This window comes from Sinocyclocheilus rhinocerous, unplaced genomic scaffold (assembly GCF_001515625.1).
Source record: "Sinocyclocheilus rhinocerous isolate Xijiao unplaced genomic scaffold, SAMN03320098_v1.1 scaffold90, whole genome shotgun sequence".
NCBI classification, from domain to species: Eukaryota; Metazoa; Chordata; class Actinopteri; order Cypriniformes; family Cyprinidae; genus Sinocyclocheilus; species Sinocyclocheilus rhinocerous.
The window spans coordinates 1,444,478-1,465,679 of NW_015657969.1; the positions used below are offsets into that span (position 1 = coordinate 1,444,478).

The 21,202-nt window shown below is 36.6% G+C and overlaps 1 protein-coding gene across 5 annotated transcripts; it reads left to right on the top strand.

The window, feature by feature from the left end:
• Nucleotides 1–306: 306 nt before the first annotated feature.
• On the top strand, nucleotides 307–18,652 carry LOC107721918 (ensconsin-like). Of its 5 annotated transcripts, XM_016530144.1 has the most exons (18): nucleotides 307–554; nucleotides 1,705–1,773; nucleotides 3,879–4,042; nucleotides 8,211–8,298; nucleotides 8,331–8,576; nucleotides 9,790–9,882; nucleotides 11,700–11,795; nucleotides 11,918–12,045; nucleotides 13,374–13,495; nucleotides 13,599–13,819; nucleotides 14,346–14,478; nucleotides 14,566–14,746; nucleotides 15,186–15,290; nucleotides 15,786–15,833; nucleotides 15,906–15,984; nucleotides 16,311–16,437; nucleotides 16,560–16,813; nucleotides 17,604–18,652. In XM_016530144.1, the coding sequence occupies exons 1-17, from the start codon at nucleotides 527–529 to the stop codon at nucleotides 16,804–16,806; spliced, it is 2,175 nt and encodes a 724-aa protein (XP_016385630.1). In that variant the 5' UTR covers nucleotides 307–526; the 3' UTR covers nucleotides 16,807–16,813; nucleotides 17,604–18,652. The 5 variants fall into 5 exon arrangements, with proteins under 5 accessions (XP_016385630.1, XP_016385625.1, XP_016385626.1 ...); XM_016530139.1 differs by lacking the exon at nucleotides 8,211–8,298 and having other exon boundaries at nucleotides 8,474–8,576; XM_016530140.1 differs by lacking the exons at nucleotides 8,211–8,298; nucleotides 11,700–11,795 and having other exon boundaries at nucleotides 8,474–8,576; nucleotides 11,894–12,045.
• Nucleotides 18,653–21,202: the final 2,550 nt, after the last annotated feature.

Below are 21,202 nucleotides of genomic sequence, written 5' to 3' on the forward strand. Positions count from 1 at the left end.
GTCTTTAAAGATGATCGAGCACATTTTGCGTGCACATAATCCAGGCAGATATTTGAGCAGTCTTTACCGCTCATATTGTTAATTAGATAAATGGCATCCCTTGTTTCCCTTTGTGATCACTGAAGTAGGCTGTGGCTATATATTTCTAGGCACGTTTAATTAAACGTCTCCAGGGGAAATAAATGGGAAATTTCTGCCCTGTGCTCAGCTCCTGAGCTTTCCAAATATAGCGCAACGTAAACTATGACGTAATGCTTTGCTCTTGGGTGCATTGCTTACGCGCGCGTGCACGCGGCAATTGGTCGTGCGTGTTATAATTTATTAGAACCTCGCGGTCTTGTGGCTCTGCCTTCAGCCTTCGCCAGTAATATCTGGTCGAAGACCAAGGTGGTGTTCGGATGAATCTGTGAAACTGTTTAGTTTTCCGTCGCGTTTTTTTTTCAACTTAAATAGTGATTGATATTTGAATGGGGCGGAATGTCATCTTGATATTGGTCGTTGGAAAACTCCCATAGATAAACTGGAAATGGCCACCATCGTGGAAAACCTGACAGGTACGTTATGCTATGTTATATTTTCATTCTTTAAAAAGAAGCCTCACCCAGATAATGACAGTATTGAGGAACGGATAACTGGGAAAGCGAGCTTCTTGAGCTGTTGTCATGGAAACAGGCTGCTGAGGTGAGAGGAGGATGGGAAACCTGACTGACCTGTCCAGGTGAAGAGTGCGTAACCCTTATGAAACGAAACAGACGTTTTTGCAATGTACAGTATGCAAAAACAATACATTTAATATTATGTTGTTGTTGAATTAAAAAAAACTGATTTTATCATATAGGGAAGATATACAGAGGCTAGTTGTCACACTGTTTATGCCAGTATATTCTTCTCAATTTCTGTTAAATTTCGATTAAATTCGGTTAAATTTCTGTTTATACAGATACCTTACATTTCCTCACTGTTATTAGAAAGAAAGAAAGAAACAGTTAATTAAAAACGCAATAAAATTCAAGAAACAGTAAAAATATCAAACCACTGTTTTAGCAGACAAATTAATAAACTGTGTAGCATTTTAAACAGCCCAGAAGTTCTAATTTAAGACAATTTACAAAAAATATTTGAAACTAAAGTACAAAATCATTGCCATAGAAAACACATTTAATTGTACTCAAAATCTTATAGTTATGGTTGTACATTTGATGTGAAAACTATCCCTGGTTTCCACTGCAAGCTATTTATAGTTATTTTTCGAACAGACAGATCAAAATAAATGTGTTTGATACTGGGTTTATTGATTAGATTCTTATGTTTATTGAAAGATTCTTATAATGATTTAACAATGCATACTGTCTGATATAAATTAAAAACTAAAGCAAAAATGTGCTTTGTCAAATGTGCTTTAGATTTGAAGCTAACAGGGATCTAACAGACTGTGCTACAGGCTCTGCTGTGAATCGTGGAAAATCACTTCACGAAAAATCATTTTTGTGTTCCCCTGGAGCATTTTGACTGCATATATTTGCATACTATTACACAATTAAAGCCAGTGGTTTCCACCAGCTTGTAACTGGGCTATAACCATAGACACTGAGGGACTTGAATATTTGGTTACGTCGTTGGTTTGAGAGAAGATTGCACAGACTCCTAAAGGTGTGTTCACTGTTTATGTGCATTTCAACATTTCGTTTCCTTTCTCATGCAAAGATGGAGGCTCGAAGAAGGACAGAATTCGACTGGCCAAAGATAAAAGAGAGGAGAAAGATAGGAGCAAAGGTGAGCTGCAAGTCTTTTATTCAGTTATTACTGTCAACAAGGAAATTATTTCAATTCAATTCAATTCAAGTTTATTTGTACAGCGCTTTTCACGATACAAATCATTGCAAAGCAACTTTACAGCAAATTAAGTTTCTACAATATTTAGTGGTAGCTTATCAGTGGGATATGTTCCTTTCTATATTGTCTAAAACATCTTGCCTTGTTAAGAACCACTGTTTAATTCCTGAATGGATTTCGTGACAATCTTGTGGATAAGTTAAAGCAGAGGTTTATTCCAGGGCAATAGACTACTGCTTCATTCATCACTGAATCCGATTGCTCTTGAGCAGCGGAAGACTTCTGATAATACCACTAAGTGCTTAGCACAAATGAATCAGTATTGTCAGCAGGTAGGGAGAGGCTTGGTCTGTCCAGTGTCTGGGCAATCTATAGACTTACCCATGTTCGCTCCTATGGGATCAGTTTTCTGCCAAAAGTATTGCAGTCACAGATAAAAAATAAGAAACGTAAAATATAGGTGAATATAACGGTGACGGGTCGCTAGGATCGCCAGGTAGGCATACAGCAGTGACAGGCAGACACATATAACGGTGTCCTGTATGGATAGATGTTACCCCAGCTGACAGTTGTCCATCTTCACCTGTACAAGTGAACACTGAGCATCGGCAGCTAATGAGGCGCATTGGAGTGTCGTCAACTCCCCACTTTGACTGATTGGCTAGAGGAGGAGCTGTCAGTCTAGAACTAGTGGACCAATAATGACGATTAAGCCCACCCTGATTTACATGAAACTCTAACCGCAACATTTGGAAAAGCAAGCGCAGAACATGCAAACAAGAGCGAAGTGAAAAACAGCAAAAGCATACAAAAAATTAAAATATGAGCAGAAAATGTCTGAAGGCCTTTCCACACTGAGCGCGATGCGAAAAAGCGAGGCGAATCGCTGACGAACGTTGCTTTCATTGCTCACCCACTTTAAACTATCATCAAGTGCTTGTAATAACTTCTGATTGTGATCTATAGTTGATTTTGATTAATAACCACTGTTTAATTCCTGAATGGATTTCGTGACAATCTTGTGGATAAGTTAAAGCAGAGGTTTATTCCAGGGCAATAGACTACTGCTTCATTCATCACTGAATCCGATTGCTCTTGAGCAGCGGAAGACTTCTGATAATACCACTAAGTGCTTAGCACAAATGAATCAGTATTGTCAGCAGGTAGGGAGAGGCTTGGCCTGTCCAGTGTCTGGGCAATCTATAGACTTACCCATGTTCGCTCCTATGGGATCAATTTGCGAATCAATTGTTTCGAAACAGTGGTTCGGAGCGCGTATCAGAATGCCAAAGTCACGTGATTTCAGTAAACGAGGCTTTGTTACGTCATAACTGTTTCGAACCGTTTCAAAATTTCAATAGTTCACCTTAGGGGGGCAATCTATGTGAACCCGTGAGTTTCTCCCATCACTAGGTGTTTGTTTACACTGGGTTTCGAAACAGCGCCACCACTCTCACCCTTTTGTGCAACAGCAGCTGCTCCAGTCACGTGATCCTAGCTAAAATCTTATTGGACGGCCCGTGTTTTCGCTTTGCGAGACTGAAAAGATTCATCGGACTGGTTTAAAAAAAAAACATTCGAATTTTCGGTGCGCGAATGTTCGCGGTCTATGTGGAAGCATCCATAGAAATCTATTGTTTTATTCCAGCGCGTAATTGCGTCCGATATTAGTTTATCTTTTTCGCGCTCAGTGTGGAAAGTGTGGAAAGAAATACAACCAAGGAAAACATGATTTTGTGTGCAAATCGGATAATTTAGCATTAATATTTCAGTTTTGTGCAATATGATTTTAAATGTGCTTAAAGTTTTGATTCATGCTTATAATTTTTTTAAAATGCGTTATTACATTTTTTATATACACTTATTATTTTTCGATCTGTGACCATTGTTTGCTATTGTGAAAACTTTGCTTTAATTTTTAAATTTTGTGCAATATATTTTTACTTGTGTTTTTAAATTTTGGTTTCACGATTGTTACTTTTTTATCCGTGACTGCAATACTTTTGGTGGAAAATTGATCCCATACACCCCCACCTTGTGTCTAGCTGGGCGGGAGCGAGCTCTCTTGGAGAAGGAACAGCGTGCACAGCAGCAGTATGAACGCTCTCTGGTGGAGCGAGGGAAGCGTCTGGAGGAGCAGCGGCAAAAGGAGATGCTCCGTCGTTCTGCTGTGGATGAGAAAAGGAGGCAGCGCATGGAGGAGGAAAAGGTCAGGGGTTACAGCCAAACTTTATTCTCTTTGGGGTATCCACTCATAGGGCAGATATTAAGTTTTTTTTTCTCATATACCTTCTTATCTCTGCATTCTTTTATTTTGGATTTAGTTTGTAATATTATGATAAAATTATATTCTTATTATGCATAGTTTCTTGCTATTAATTTTTTTTTCCAGTTTGCGTAATCTTTAAGGTGGTGTGTGTAATTTTTAGCTATTAAAATACTTCAACATACAGTTTTTGGAGTCAAATGCAGCAGATAGGGAAAAATGTAAGTAATATGCACTACTGTTGAATTTTTGGGGTCAGTAAGATTTTTTTTCTTTCCTTTTTTGAAAGAAATTAATACACATTGTATACATATATTAACATAATACAATTAATACATTTATTCAGCATTAAACTGATCAAAAGTGACAGTAAAGATATTTGTCTTTATAAATTTTACAATTTCTATTCATCATAACCTTCTATTCACCTAAGATGCCTGACTCACAGTTTCTGTTAAGTTAAGCTGTTTTCAACACTGATAATAATAAATGTTTCTTGAGATGCAAATCAGCATATTAGAATGATTTCTGAATGAATCATATGGCACTGAAGACTGGAGTAATGATGCTGAAAATTCAGCTTTGCCATCACAGGAATAAATGACATTTTAAAATATATTCAAATAGAAAATAATTATTTGAAACTGTAATAATGTTTCACAAACAATATTCCTGTTTTTACTGCATTTGAGATCGAATATATGCCATCTTGATGAGCATAAGAGACTTCTTTCAAAAACATTTAATATTCTTACCAGCCCTAACTTTTGAACGGTAGTGTATAAACCGTATATTGCTAATATTTAATTATATTATAGTCTATATCTATGCTAAACTTTGACCCCTTGATCTCAAGAAAACAACATACACTTAACCAATGGCATGAGTTTGGGGGCGGGACTAGTTTTTCATCCAAACAATGGAAGATCCAGGGAGTATTTGAAAAATCTGATTGGAAACATTTATTATCTTTGCATTTTTGCTGATGCCACAGAAATTACACACATCATCTTTAAACCAAAGCAAAAATGTAATTTTTGAGGTGTAGGAAACCATTCCACTATGTTTCATATGGTAATATGAAAGCCAAAGTCAAGCAACTGACAAAGGTGGAACGCCAATAAACAGATTTTAGCTAAAAATATGCAAAAGCACAATACAAGGCTGGCAGTACAGGGCTCGACGCTTACTTTTCTTTTTAGGAGCACTTGTGCTCCTAACTTAAAAAATTTAGGAGCACGTTCAAAATTTTAGGAGCACCTTCTAATCAATAATCCACAATGTTATCAAAAAGTAGCCTTCCCATTACGAGGTAATATTTGACTCCTCTAACTTTATTAAAACACCCTGTCTACACTTTGCTTATGAAAGGATTCGTGAGATATGTCTGTGATACATTACTCGACGCTGCAAAAACACGTAGAAACCTTTGAAAGCTCCACTGAGCGCAATCACAAGTATGATGATGATCGGGTCAGTCGCACTAGTGCTCCTAAATAAAATTTCATAGTCGCACGCAGTAGTTTTCATGAAATGGTCGCACTGTCGAGCCCTGCAGTAGCTATTTATATTAGCTCAAGATGTTCAGATTGTGATGTTGACATTTTTACTGGTTAGATTTTATAAATTTATGAATAGTTTTCAGAACCTGTGTGTAATTACGTATTTATTCACGTTGAATTTAACCTCCTAGAGTTCCCACCTTTTGTGGCATTGAGTTTTGTCTTTGTTTATATTGATTGAATACTAGCCACCCCCAGTCAGATGCTGCAATGATTGGTGACTCTCTCTGGAGTGATCAAATGACCTCACTGTTCCCGATATTCATTCTTAACTGATATATACAAATCAAATTACTCTAGAAAAACACGGTGTGTCATAGAAAGGGCGTGTCTGAAGAAGCTAAAAGGAAAAATACAGTACGGTGTGATTAAGATGCCTACTTACAGAGACTACAGTTAGGCAGTGGATCATTGTGTGCGGGGTGTGGTACTGTTTCTGTGTTCTGGTATGGAAGTGCTGCCTCTGTTATGTCTAGTCTTACCTCAAATGACTCTGATCTTGGCCAGTGTTTGGATTTAAATGAATTCTGGCTCCTCTATCTGCAGTGGTATCAAATCTATAGCAGTAGCTTGGCCTCCTTACGTCCACCTGCAGACAATATGCAGCGTGAGCCACCTAGTTTTATGTATGCTCAAGCCATTCATCACCTTTTTTGCAGTCTTCTTCATCAGATTAATCAAATTTAAAAAATAACGAGATGTCAAAGGAGAATGTAAGATGCAAGAGGGGTTTTGCATCACCCTAAAGGGTTTATTTTGTGATTATGACTACATTATTGCTGATTACATGGCTAAATTAAGATGAGTCTGTCATTATTCACCTTCATGTTCACCTGTGTGACGTGGCTGACTTCTTTGGAAAACAAAAGGTGAATTTTTGAAAAATAGCCTGCCTTGTGCTTTTCCTTATAATTAAAGTGAATAGGGGCTGGATGTGTTAAGCTACAAAATGACACAGAAGCATTATATAAGTATCATAAATGTTATCACAATGTTTGCACTAACAATGTATCTTTGTGAGGAACAATGGTTTTTGAATTTCAATTGATTCATCACACAAAGCTACCGTACACCTTCAGAATACTCAGAATATCTCACAAGTCATGTGAACTGCTTTTATGATACTTTTGATGGAGGTTGTTTGTGATTTTAGACCTTGAGAGTTCTAGTCCCCATTCACTTTCATTATATGAAAAAGAGCAACCAGAATGTTCTCTGAAAATTCATCTTTTTAAATCCACGGAAGAAATAATATCATGGGGTTTGGGATGACATGATTGTGAGTAAATGATGACAGAGTGTTCATTTTGGGTGAATTATCTCTTGTGAAAAAGAAGTACTCTTTTAAAAAAAACAGAGCACTTATTACAGAAAGAATATACTGTACTTTAAAAAATTATAATTATGTGCAAATTAAATGTAATGTTTTCTGACACTTAGCTACATAATTGCAATTAAATGAAAATGTATTGTATTTTAATTTGGTATGAAAGCAATTAGTTGAATTAGCGCTTTTTGACTCACTTACATAGGACTTAAGTACATCTTTATATGTAATTTAATAATTACTTTTAATGTCTTTGAAATATGGTTAAACTGTACTGCTGAACATTAACAAGCATTTATGGTAAACCAAATTATACTTTAATGTAATTTCTGTTGAAACTTGTATTGAATAAAACAATAGAGTTTAAAATTATAATCAAGTAAGTTAACATGTGCTTTGTCATTCAACACATCAAGATAAGTCTAAGATTATTGAAACTGATTCAGTATGTACTTTGAAATAAAACTTTTATTTTGGCATTATTACTAGGTGCACTTTTTTAAAAGTGTCCTTCATTTTGTTGGGAAACAGTCATTTTTATTTCATTTCTTTAATATTATATTATCTGCATGTACCTTTTTTTTAAATATATACTTTTAAGATTTGTAGTACACTACAAGTGCAATACAGTTAAGTGCTCTTCTTTTTCACAAGGAATCCCTTTGTAAATGCATTTTTTTATCATAAAAAAAGGCTACAGAGTGACATGAGATAAACTAGAACAGCTACTGTATGTAGAAAATTGGTGACCTGGGGCGGTCAGGTATATATATATATATATATATATATATACAAAGATATATAATACAGTGTTGACCAATCAGAATGAAGTACTTAAGAGAGCCATGCTATTTCACTGTTATGATTTTATTGCTTTATTGATTTTATAGTTTTTTCCTGGGGAGCTATTTAATTGTGTATTTTACATGTGTAAACATCTGTGCTTTGGAAAGGGTTATGAGTTATGCTAAATCAATTAAAATGTAAAAATAAGAGGGAGAAACAAGGTTATACTGGTTAAAGGAAATGCAGAGCGTGGGGTGGGGTACAGAGAAATTCAGGAAAATACATATAGGCTTTCCTATTTTCACTGATACAACCTGTGTCATTATAATACTCACTCTGTGTGCGTGTGCTCACCATTTATGTCAGCCGCTGAGGGGGGAGGATGTGGGTGGAGTTATAGCCGTTCTCTACTCCGTCTGGCTGTACGCTCTCTTAGACACACAGTCACCTGGGAGGAGAGAGCTACAAAGAGAGAGTCACTGAGAGTGAGGGAGAGAGAGGCAGAAACAGAAGGCAAGGCCCTCGTCATTTTGCTCACACACATACGAGGAGGAAGAACAGGGAGAGAGGGAGAGTCAGAGACGGATAGGAGAGGTGGTCGCCATGGAGCAGCCAGCCTCATCCCCGTCCACTCATCGGCGTAGCGAAAGCTCGGTCAGAGAGTCTCTTTTCTTTCCTGTTTTGGAACGCAACGAGCAGGAGCGACTGGAGGCCCTGATGCGACGTTCCATGGGGCGGAACCTGCTGGCGGACCAGAGGCCCAAACGCTGGACCTGGGGCGGACCTCCAGGAGTCTGCGAGGGTGAGTGTGTGTGCGCTTGCCAGGGCGTGGAGGGTCCCTTGTGTGAACTACTCTCAGGGCCGTGGGGAGCGGGAATGGATGGAGAGAGAGGAAAACAGGGTGTGGGAACTGCACTGCAGCCCTTTTGTTTTAAAACCGACTGGGATATTGACTGATACAGCAGCTGTGGGATGAAAATGCAGCTGTTTTTTGAGGGAGCTGCAGTGACACACAGACATCGAGCTGTTGCTGATCTCAAGGAGTCGCCTCAGTCGCATAAAAACACTCTGTCTCAAGGTTAGCACTGTCAATGATCGATGACAGACTCGTAGGCTTTGTAAATCATCTGTGCAATAGCTGCCTGGGGGCAAGAGGCAATTTGAGCTGTTTTAGCTAGAGAACAAACACCCTAAACTGTGCTGTCACTATGACTGCACAGGGTATATTAGACTGCGCAGCCAAAGGCTTTTTGCTCTGTCACTGCTTTGTTCTGACTTTAAATAATGCCTTTTTTCCCTGTACATTTCAGTCTTTCTACTTTCAAAGTCTCATGTTCAGTTCTATGGGTTACTTGCAGTTTCTTTGATATGGTGAAATTTACTAGTGATTTCTGAATTAAAATTGTTTTTACACTATTTTTTTTTTCAGTGTATAACTCCTCAGTAGACCTGAGGCTCAGGTAAATCAAATTAAGAAAATAATGCTGCTTTCAAGACAGATGTGAAAGCACCACCCTGAATCTGTGGTGCATTCATAACTACATCAATTATTTACACTGTCCTGATCCTGCTTGATCAGGCAAGACTTCTCACCACACTGCTTGATCCTGAGTCAGTCTAATAATATATCTAGACGACATGCATGTACCGTCTGTTTTGCTTTGTGGACAAGGATTGAGAATAAGTTTATGGTCGCCCTTTGAAAACATTAGGCTCTCTGATAACCTGATATCATCGCATCAGCTGCATGCTGTGCTGTGGGTTATTTCATCTTGCTGTGGTTCATATTACCATGCTGGTTTATTAGCAAAATTACTTTTTTTTTATACAAAGAAAAATGCTCTGCTGGAAATTATGCAGCTTCCCTTCAGAGGAAAAAACTGCTGACGGCGTATATCAGTATTTCACTGGGACACACTGTTAAGACTTCTCATAATATTCACTGTGATCTTGTGAAATACTCTTTCGTGCTCATGCACCTGTACTTTCTCTGCTTTGCATCACCTGCCGCACAGATGATCCTAAGATTGCCCCGCCCTCTCCTGCTGCTTCAGCCTCCTTAGCCAATGACCCCGCTGCTCATCCTCCTGCCAGCAAATCCAGGAACGGTACTGACTTCCTGCTGCTTTATGTGTCATCCCCGTTCACTTCCCTAAAGATCCAGTCACAGTGATTCAGATGTTGTGGTTGCATGAGATTTTACATAAGTGTAGGTTATATGTGTCCTAAGAGCTACACTAATGTTCAAAAGTTTAGGGTCGGTAAGATTTTTAAAAAGTCTTATGCTCACCAAGGCTTCATTTATTTGATCATGAATACAGTAAAATCTGTAATATTGTGAAATATGTCACATGATCCTTTAGAAATCATTCTAATATGCTGACCTGGTGATCAAGAGACATTTCTTATTGTTATCAGTGTTGAAAAGAGTTGGGCTGCTTAATATATTTTTGGAAACCATGATACATTTTTTTAGGATTCTTTGATGAATAAAAAGGTTAAAAGAGCAGAATTTATTTGAAATAGAAATCTTTTTATCCTTTACGATCACTTAAAATAAAATAAATATTACTGACCCCAAACTTTTGAACGGCAGTGTATTGGCCTTATCCATGGATGTTTTTGTTGCTCTGTGTTGCTTTCTTGTTTATTTCAGTGGTGAGTTTTATTTTTAATGGTGCTTGCTAAGGCATCACTAATGTTATTGTTCATCTATTAATTTTCCACTTATTTCACATAATTTCTAAGTGAACTGACTTAAAATTTGTGCCTGACTGATGATAAAACAAATCTTTGAATGAGGGACATGAATGTATCTAGGGACCAGAATCATGAGAACACCCTAGAATCAGTTAGAATCATTAGAATCATTTAGAACACCATAGCAACCAAACAGCAATATAGCAAATATTTATTAACTTATAAATAATTGGCTTTTATATTGTTTTCTATTATATACTGTATACATTTTTATTGTACTGAAGTCAAATAAAATTATATAAATATCATCAGAAAAATATTATTGTAATATAAAAAGACAACCGGGATAGACACATTTTCAAACAAATACACGGTTATAGTGTTATCCACAGAAAACAAATGGTCTCTCGATTTTTCCACGGACCCCCAAAGACCAATTTTAAATGCTCTTCATTAAAAACCTCTCAGAACATATTAGCAACTACATAGCAGCACCCTGGAAACCAAACACAACGTCAAAAAAATGATGGTATATGATTTTGCAAAGTCAAACACCACTCACATTTTCTTCACAAAATGTACAAGTCTAGTTGTAATCATCATTATATTCTTTGGAGTGTATGTTTGTCAGCAACTGTAGCCTGTATTTATGCTGCAGCGCCCTGACAACACCCTATTATCAGGTTTTGCATGGGCAAGTACCTCCTTTCTTTTTTTAGTTTTTTTGAGTGTTTTTTTCTTTAAGGTGAATGTAAACATTGTATTAATGAGGAAATTTAACTGTCTGGATTTAAAACCAATCATAGGTCCCATAACAGGACATAGAGTTTAGATGCATCAGCTATGGAGTCTGCCATATTGTTCCTCACCTAGTAAGGGATCCGGATGCATGTTCTCATCTGTCAGCTCATTGTAAATGCAGGCCAGCTTAGCAAACTCCCCTGCAAATCCTACGAGCAACATCACAAATGAGCTACATAAACTCAGAAATCTACCTCATATGAAAATGAGCCTGCTGCTCATGAAAGTCTTTGATCAGTGTAAATATTCATACCCAAATGGCCACTAATTATTAATCAGAAAGAAAGCCTCTGGCATTTATCTTCAAAATTAACTTTTCATCTGTAAGTCTCTGGGTGAATTAACATCATTATGATAAGTGTATGACCGCCTGTGCCTGTGTTTTCTTTCTTCCTCGAACCTTTTTTAATACGTTTCACTGCAGTTCAAGATTTTATGATTTCGCCCGAGTCCCCAGACTCTGTCCTGAGCAGGCATCTCTCCTCCTCCTCCGCTACTTTGCCCAATGTGACAGAGAAAGGCAAGTGTTTTTGCATTAACCTTCACTATTTAATTGATTTCAATTTCTGCCCCGCCCCTATTTGCTCCTTTGCCTTCCTGTGACCTCTGGCCCCTCAGTGTCTTGTCTTTGTTCCCGAATAGCCTCCTCCAGCCCTCACAGGTCTCCTTACAGGGCTTCACCCGCTAGAGCCGAACGAAAGACGGTTAGCACATCATTCTACGGACAGCTGGATGACCCCAGAGCGCCCACAACCCCGAAAAGCCCTCAGGTCTGATCTGCATAGATGTGATTAACATTTTGTCAGAAAGCTCAGATATTTATATGTGGTGCAAAGCACAATGGGACACAACCCACAGAGGAGCTGGTCTCCTAGCAACTGCATTGCACAGATCTGTACATGTCCAGTTTCAGTCATGGATTTATAGCTGTAGATTTTTGAACCGGGGGTGTGAATGTCCTGCAGGGGGTCTTTTGACAGATATGTGATACTTATATATTATACTTTTATTTGTATACTTCAGAATGTATTTCTAAAATGTTTACATTATATATCTTGAACATTCTAGAAGGTAAAAATGTTGATATTGGTGAAAATTCAAACTTAACATTATTTGAAGGGATAATTCAATCAAAAAATTAAAATCCTGTCATGATTTACCATCCTTCATCTTATTCCAAACCTGTATGACTTTCTTTCTTCTGTGAAACAAAAAACTATTCATAGATATCAAAATATCCTCTTTTTTAGAAGAAAGTCAAAAGACATGAGCAAATCAGGTTTATTATAGTTAAAAAATTAAATCTAAAACAATTTTAAAAATGTTGTTACATGAAAAAAACTAAATGTTAACTGAAATAAAATGCAATATGCAAAAACGTACTTTTATTTTATTTCGACTAGTTCCCAAGGCAACATTTTTAGTAATTTAGTAATTTAACTTTATGTACTAAAATAATTAAATTAAATTAAATTAATAAAAACTATAGACATACCGGTATTTAAAACAAAAAAAACAATAGCAATTACAAAAATGCAACAAAAATTACTAAAACACTAACTAAAATTAACTTGAAAGCAGAAAATACAAAAATAAAATCTAATTCAAAATAACAAAAACTATAATAGTATCTCAGTGATACTAAAATAACACTGGAGCAAATTAATAAATGAATACAGAATTAAAATTTTTGGATATACTATCACTTAATGCATTAGTTTTCATGAATGAACAATACTTCTGCTGCATTTATTAAAGTTAGTTTACATATACATGTCCTAATGCATAAATTGTAAAGTTATTTCAAGAATAAATTAGCTAATGTATTATGAACACACAGGATTCAACCATGAACAATAAATATAAATTAACGTTAACATAGATTAATAAATGCTGCAAATTGTTGTTAATAGACAGAACAGGTTACCAAATTTTAACCTTATTGTAAAGTGTTACTGAGAAAATCTATTTTTTTATATTAAAATTTTTTTTTTTTTTTGGCTGAGAGACTATTGTTCAGGTTTTTGTAGCTTTGTGGCTTTGTTAGAACAGTGAATTGGGCAAATACATAATTCTGCTGTCTGTTTTGGGTGTTTAGACTGAGAAACCCGAAAAGAGCATCGCCCAAACCTTATCTGACTCATCTATGAAAAAGCTTGAGTCTCCAACAACACTCACCCAAAGTTCTTCTACCCACAAGAACCCCAGCACACTGAAAAGGTTTTGTATTTTATCAAATTTTTTACATGTTGTCATTATTTATTTAAAGACTATTTAAAGACTTTAGACTGAGTGTATATTTGTTTTTTTCATTTGCAATTAGATCAAAGTCCTGTAAGAGCCACATTCAGTCCCCAGCCACGGGTCAATACCCCACTTCCCCGATGAGACACAGAGCCGCAACGCCATGTTTAGAGAACAAGAGGTGGGAAGGAGAGGAGAAAGGGTCCATGGAGAGTAAAGGCTACAGCACTCTAGAGAGAAAGACCTCCAGAACAGAGAAAATCACAAAATCTACAAGCAAGGAATTTGGACATAATGCAGGTGTTGTCTTTTTAAAGGAGTAGTTCATTTAGTCCAAAAGAAAAATATTCTGTCTAGTTTTATTTTAGTTTTTTATTTGTATACTATTATAGCATTTATTATTATTTTGAACTTGCTTTTATTTTTATATTTTCAGGTTTCATTTTAGGTCAAGTTTAATAATTTTGTCATTTTTATTAGTTTTAGATTTTATTTAATATTTAAATAGTTTTTTTATTTTTATATATTATATATGTTTATTTTTATTTTAGTAATTTTAGTACTTCAACTTAATCTTATCTTGTTTCATTTGTCAAGGCGACATTTCTAATTTTCATTTTGTAAGTGTAAGTTTTCAAATTTTTATTTTTTATTTTATTTTATTTCAGTTATACAGTTTTAATAGTTTTAGTTTAATTTCAGTTAACAATAACAATACTCATTCTTTCATCATTTAAAATGACTGACTTTTTTCTGATTTAAAAGCTGTGCCAATGGGATCTCAATCACGTGACGTGGACTAAGTGCCTCCTGTCTTGTGTTTCAGAGTCTCCAGTAACTCCCACTGGGAAAGCAGGTACCACTGATGCCGAGGAGGCCTCCAGGCTGCTGACAGAGAGACGGCGCCTGGCCAGAGTACAGAAGGAGCAGGAAGAAAAGCAACGGCTAGAAGAGGAAAGGTAGAGATATTGTGTGTCTCTAGGGTCTGTGTGTCACATTTATGTGTTTGCTGCCATATTATATATCATCTTCTCCATGAATCTCAGGCTCAGGGCTGAGGAGCTCCAGAGGCAGCAGGAAGAGGAGAGACAGCGGCAGGAACAGGCAGCTCGAGAGGCAGAGGAGAAAAGACAGAGGCAGGAGGAGGAGCGCTGTCAAAGAGAGCTGGACGACAGGCACCAAAAGGAACAACGTTGGAAGGAGCTCCAGGATGAGGTGGTCAGACAGGTCAGAGGGATATTATATTACATTACATTAAAAACAATTAATTATATTAATTGTTAAAACAGTGGGAACTAAAAGTCTGAGACTGCTGAAAATTTTATAGACTTTTATTTAATACATTTTCATTAGAAATTTAATTTATATTAGATTAGATTAGATTAGATTTTGAAAAAATAAACACAAATAAAAAAGATCTATTTCATTTTCAGCAGTGGTCTCAGATGTCTGGACCTCACTGTTTAAACAAACCAAAAAAATCAAAATAATCATTACATAAATACAAAAAGGACAGTGAAACGACACAGAAATAAAACTGACTCATCAGACAAACATACTCATCCATCCAGACACGTGCAGCACCAATCTGTCTTCTGTAGCTGTGAATATCTGTAGGGATAAATGTGATATAGTTGGAGATGTGATGTGTCATGATGTTTGGCAGAGGGAGGAAGCAGTGCAGCGCGTTCATAGAGAGGCTGAACGGAAGAGACAGGAGCGAGAGCTTCTGAAAATTCAAGAGGAGCAGGAGAGACTTCAAAGGAAGAAGGTTCTTCTTTTCTCTCTGTTTACATATAGAAGCAAGCAATACATGGAAATGTATTAATATTGACACTATTTAAATGATTGTGCAATGTTAAGTGCATTATAAGGAGAGAAGTTTAGTAATTATAAAGTGGTAATCTCTAAGGGCTACTTTTCTATGCACATATTTATTACTTGATTAAAACTCAATTCAAACATTGAAGAGAGTGCAGAGTCAACAAGAAACTGTTTGCAACATATTTGAGTTTTCAATATTCAAGATGTATTTAAATAGAAACAAAGTGTGATTCTATCCATTTATCCAGGAATTGATTGGGTATTTTACACACCATCTGGTTTTTGGGAGGGGTTGAAAAAAATAATCAAAACATAACATCAGAAAAGACTTTATTTGTCACTTTGTCTGATACTAAGAAAAAAAGAAACTTGTTTTGAGGTCATGTTTTAATTAAAGTTTATGATGTTAATGATGTATGATGTTTGCATGTGATTTTGGCAGCGTATTGAGGAGATTATGAAAAGGACAAGAAAACCTGATGGAGAAAAGGTAAATAAATTATCAGATGACAAAGATTTACTAACTGCAGCAAATAATATTGCTTGTCATGTTTTTGAATAGAAAGAAGAGGTGCAGATGGAAGTCCCATCCCCCATATCTGTTTCCCAGTCCATCTCACCGTCTCCCTTGGAAACTGAAGGTACTGATATGACCCCTATCACTACACCACAGTTCTACAGTGGGCATGTAGTAACATTTAACCCTCCCTTTCACTGTGTAAATTCACTTAAACACACACAGGCTCTTTATTATTAGTCTCTTGCTGAGTGACTCAGCATGTGGAAAATCTATTTGGTCTATCTATACTGTAGAAAAAAAAACGAAAGAGCGCCATCAAGTGGTGTAATTAAGAACTGAAATTCGTTTTTTCTGTCTCTTCCACAAAAATAGAATGTTGATAATCTGGTAAAATAGCTCTGAATTTTTTTTTCTTTTGGATTAAACTACATTAATCTTGCGCAACAGGTAACACAGCGATTATCAGTCCACCAAAGGCAACATCTGAGTCTCCAATCATATGCCTTGTGCCACTGGAGACAAAGAGCTGTGGGGCAGATGATCTCTCGGATGGGGTCCAGTCCATGGATGTCAGGTTAGCCTCCAACAAAATCATGCCACGTTATTTCAGAAAAAGTAGGTCTGATTATAGCATGCTAACGACATTGATAAAATATTGTCAGTCCCTGTAATAAACTAAAATACTTGTCATTGCAGCCCAGTGTCCAGAGACGAGCTTGTTCCAGAATATTCCCCCGTCAGTGAGATCTCACACAACAGTATGACTTCTGTGGCTTTGGGCGATATCCACGTTCTGACGGGGCAGGTCTCGCATCCCAAAGTGTCTGCTGCTCCAGCTTTTGGTGACTGCAACAAGAATCTGATCCAGGATTGCAGTAGCGCTGCTATTGACTCATCACTTTTCCAGAGTCTTAGACCCACCTCAGACAAGCTCAACATCTAATGCAAAGGTGATTGCTAAGTCAAAGGTTTTTACTGAGAGGATTTTGGACTTCTTTTTATCCCTCCATGTATCATATAATTCTGATAACAGCCAGAATTTTTGCCATATTTGTAGGAATAAAATGTTTTATAAAATCAGGCAATTGATATATGAACAACCCCCTCTGTAAAAACCTTCAGAATATAGATAAGAATAAAACTGTACAGTCTGGTGTGTGGAAGTGCTGCTGAAGTGGAGATTTCTGACTCGTGCATGAGAAAAAAACTCATTTTGAGCAAACAGCCTTTAAAATATGTATTGTAATTGAAATCTACAGACACAAATAGATAAAGTGCAGTAAAATTAATACTTAAAAATGTATTTTTGATGATTAGTGATCGATGATGCACTAGTCTGAAACAAAATCTCAAAACTGACCTAATGTTTTTGCCTGTAGTGTCTTGCCTTAAAGGGATAGTTCACCCAAAAATGGAAGTTCTGTCATCATTTACTCACCCTCGTGTCATTCCAAACCTGTATGACTTTTTCATTCTTCTGTGGAACACAAAACGACATGTTCATGAGGTCAGTAGCAAAGTCTGATTAATGTATGAATCATTCAGACTAGTTTGGTGAACCTGAGCGACTGATTCATTCATTACTCAAAAGAACAACTCGTTCACTAATTGGCCATTTTCATTTTTCAAAGAAACTCATACAGGTTTGAACCAAAATGAGAGTGAGTGAGGACAGATTATTAATTTTTGGGGTAAACTATCCCTTTAACCATCACATATTTGTTGTCTTTTCTGGTTTAGACACTATTGAAGCATGGGGCTGGACTGAACTGATGGAGTTGGAGTTGAGCTGAAAGATGAGACCAGCCCTCTGTGCCTCAGCAGCTTCCTGAATATCCTCTCAACAGAAGAACAAGGACTGAATGTCAAACCATGTGTTAATAGCAAAGAAGGGACAACCTGACAGCTGATTCCCCCACACATAAAATAAAGTTTTGCCTGATCCTCGTAGATATTATATTTCACACCATTTCAGCTTAGTATCAACAAACAAAGCAACTGTATTAGCGCAGTCCTAGTGGTCTTATTATTCTTGTTATACACCTGTAGCACTGATAAGTGATGCACTGTAACAATTGTAGCAGCTCCATTGTGTAATTTGTTTTATTTTGGGTGGCATAAATGACCAGCAAACCGAGCAATTATGTGCTGAGTCTGCTAATTGTGCTGTATTGTATGGCTGGCGTTTGCAAACTGTATATAGTGTAAATCCATGACTTCTCCGCATTGTCTCAGCAATCCAAGCTTTGTAGTCTGAAAGTGGGTATGAATAGATGTAAAGTGTGATATTATTCCACCATAACGCTGTTATACTGGCATTAATGTGTTATTAGTCAACAGCAGTTAGACGATATGGGTACCTATACAGAAAAAAAGTGTACTTCTAATGTAATTTATTGTGTAAAAGTTTAAAAGGGGAATTAAAAGTGCACAATTTCATTGTGTTGAATAGCATAGTGCTTTTAATTCTTCATGGACTTTTTCTGTATTGTTTTGTAATATGACATCATTGCACACAGCTCTATGCAGATCAGGAAAACCAAGCAACCATAAAGAACAACACAAATCAAGGTAATTCCGCTGTACAGTAGTGACTCAAAAGATCTGTACTTCCTGAGTATGTTGCTTAAAATACTCTGCTTACCATCTTGTATACTCAGGGTGTTAGTGAGCTTTGCATGTGAGCTCAGTTCTTTTGATGTTTGGTGGCGATATCATGATGCTGTTGTGGAACACTTCAGATGCACTGGATTGCTTCAGGACCAATAAGAAACAAATTTCTTGAAAGATGTAAGTTTCTATCTATCTATCATCACAAAAACTTGGGATATTGATTACGTTTTTGATTATACAGAGAATGATGGGTTAATACTGAAATTCAGCACTTCAGAAGACATTTGAGAAAAGGTGCATTGAATTAGCTGCTTTGAAGTTGTCGAACCATGAGATATTGACATAAAAAATAAAACTTATCACACCTTGATCTTTCCTTCTTTGCAATTTATAAATTGTAATTTAACATTTTTATGTGTGTGTGTACCTACTTAACCATATTTTGGGGACAAATGTGTACCCAGAGTGAGCAAAACCTGACAAAATCGCCAAAAAAAAAAACTCCATTTGGGGACGTCCTCATTTGTAAAACTGGTATAAAAATAAAGTAAACAACGTTTTTTGACATTGTAAAAATGCAGAAAGTTTTCTGTGAGGGTTAGGGGTGGGTTTAGGTTAAAAAATGTATAACTATCTGTATATAAAAACAATAGAAGTTGTAATGTCCTCATTTAGATAGCTAAGTAAACGCGTGTGTGTGCGTGTAAACATAAATATATAAACATATAAATGGGATATATGGATAGATTAAAAGCTTGTTTACCAAAAGTGGGACATGTTGTCACAGTGGTATTGTAAAACAATGGTTTGATATATTGTGCATTGCCTTTTACATTTTCTCTGTTTCATGAATCGTTTTGTTTCGCGATAGATAGATAGATAGATAGATAGAGCATACAATTAAACACATGTTAACATTTAAAAAACGTGCCAACTTGTAAGACAAATTACAATTATATAATGATATTAGAAATATTTGATTAGGGGGATATTTCTGTAAAAGTAAAAAATATGTTTCAAAACGTGGGTGACAATCTACAGAGGTGTCTGTAGGGGTCAGTGTAGCTCACATTCGCTCATTGTGAGGTGCTGATGAAAACCATAGACTGTATTTTTATTTTTATTTTTAAACCATAGACTGTATAAAAACATGGACGTAGTGTGCGTGACGTCACCCGTTGAATTCTGAAGAGCTTTTTTGAAGCCCAAAGTGGGCGGAGCCGGTCGTCGCCATCTTGGCAGCGCGTCACCGCGCGTCACTCCCGGATAATCGAAAATGGGCAAAGAGGCGGGACGTGGGTGGCGCTGAGGTGCTCAAAGTGTTCACTGCACAGACGAGAAGCCTTTTTAGGAGTCCAATTCTGTCGTTTCACGTTGAGCATCCACTGGTCTAGTCTGAGAGGGTCTGGATCACTTAGAGGAAAACTTTACACAGACAAATAGATAGTTACCTTTTTCACAGACTACTTTGCACAGTCCTCATTCTGTTCGGGACATTTTAAAACACTTAATTTGGCTTAATGCATTAAGACAGTGTTTTTCAAAGACCAAACTCAGAAAACACGTTATTAACAAATCATACTTATGTACAGACAAGCAGATGAGTGCAGGATAGAACGCAACGCGCGTTTAGCGTTTTCCTCCCATCAAAACCGTTATAAGGAATTCCGTTATTATTCGTTTTAAAACGCTTACATGGCTTAATGCATTAAAACAGTGCTTGTCTGTACATAGTATGATTTATTAATCATGCTCTCAACTGAGTTTCGTCTTTTAAAAACAGGTTTAATCGGTTTTAATTCATTAAGCCACATTAAGAGTTTTTCTTATAGCCTAACGGGTTTCTATGGGAGGAGAACGCTTAACGAGTAACGTTAATTACAGGCCTAACGTTACAGCTAAATCACAGTCTTGAAAACGACGCAGTGTTGCCAGATTGGACGGGTTCCTGCCCAATTGGGCGGTTTTGAATTTGATTGTGCGGGTAAAAATTGGCTTGGGCGGGTGCACAAAATTTGGGCTGGTTTGGGGTCAGTTTGGCGGTTTTCAAACATATAAATTGCGATGCTTCTTCTCTTCATTGATGCTTTACCATGAATGAAGCTATCACGAGAACTCCCTCTACAAATGCACGCAATGGCGTGCACATTTTCGTTCAACCAATCACACACATCCATCTCCAGCTATGATAATATAACATATTAATTTGAAGCAATAACTCTTATGTTAAATCCCAAAATAGTTGTAACATATATTTTGATTAACACAGTAATTATAATAATTATAGAATTATCGAATATAAATCTGTAAATAATCCCTTAAAGGAGAAACACATGTAAATCAGAGAAATACATAAGAAAATGGATAGTGATAATTATGAAACATCACAAGAAATATATACATATAGGAAGAATAAACTGATAATAATGATAATTATGAGAATTATTCAGTCTACCACACAGACAGACGTTATGATTCATGAGTGACAAGTTTTTAGCGTGATAAGTTATAACGTATCTGATTTTGCTGTGTCGGTTTATACGATCCTGTCTTTTATCTTATAAACGGTCCAGATTGATAAATCCTTGAAATCTGCTAGACTTGATTAGTTTTGACTGTGCAAAGTTCTGCATTATGTCCTACAATATGATCTTAACAAGAGGCTTCCTCTAGTTCTGTGTAAAATTATAGAGCGACACGAAGGTAAGCGCATTATTGTTGTTGTT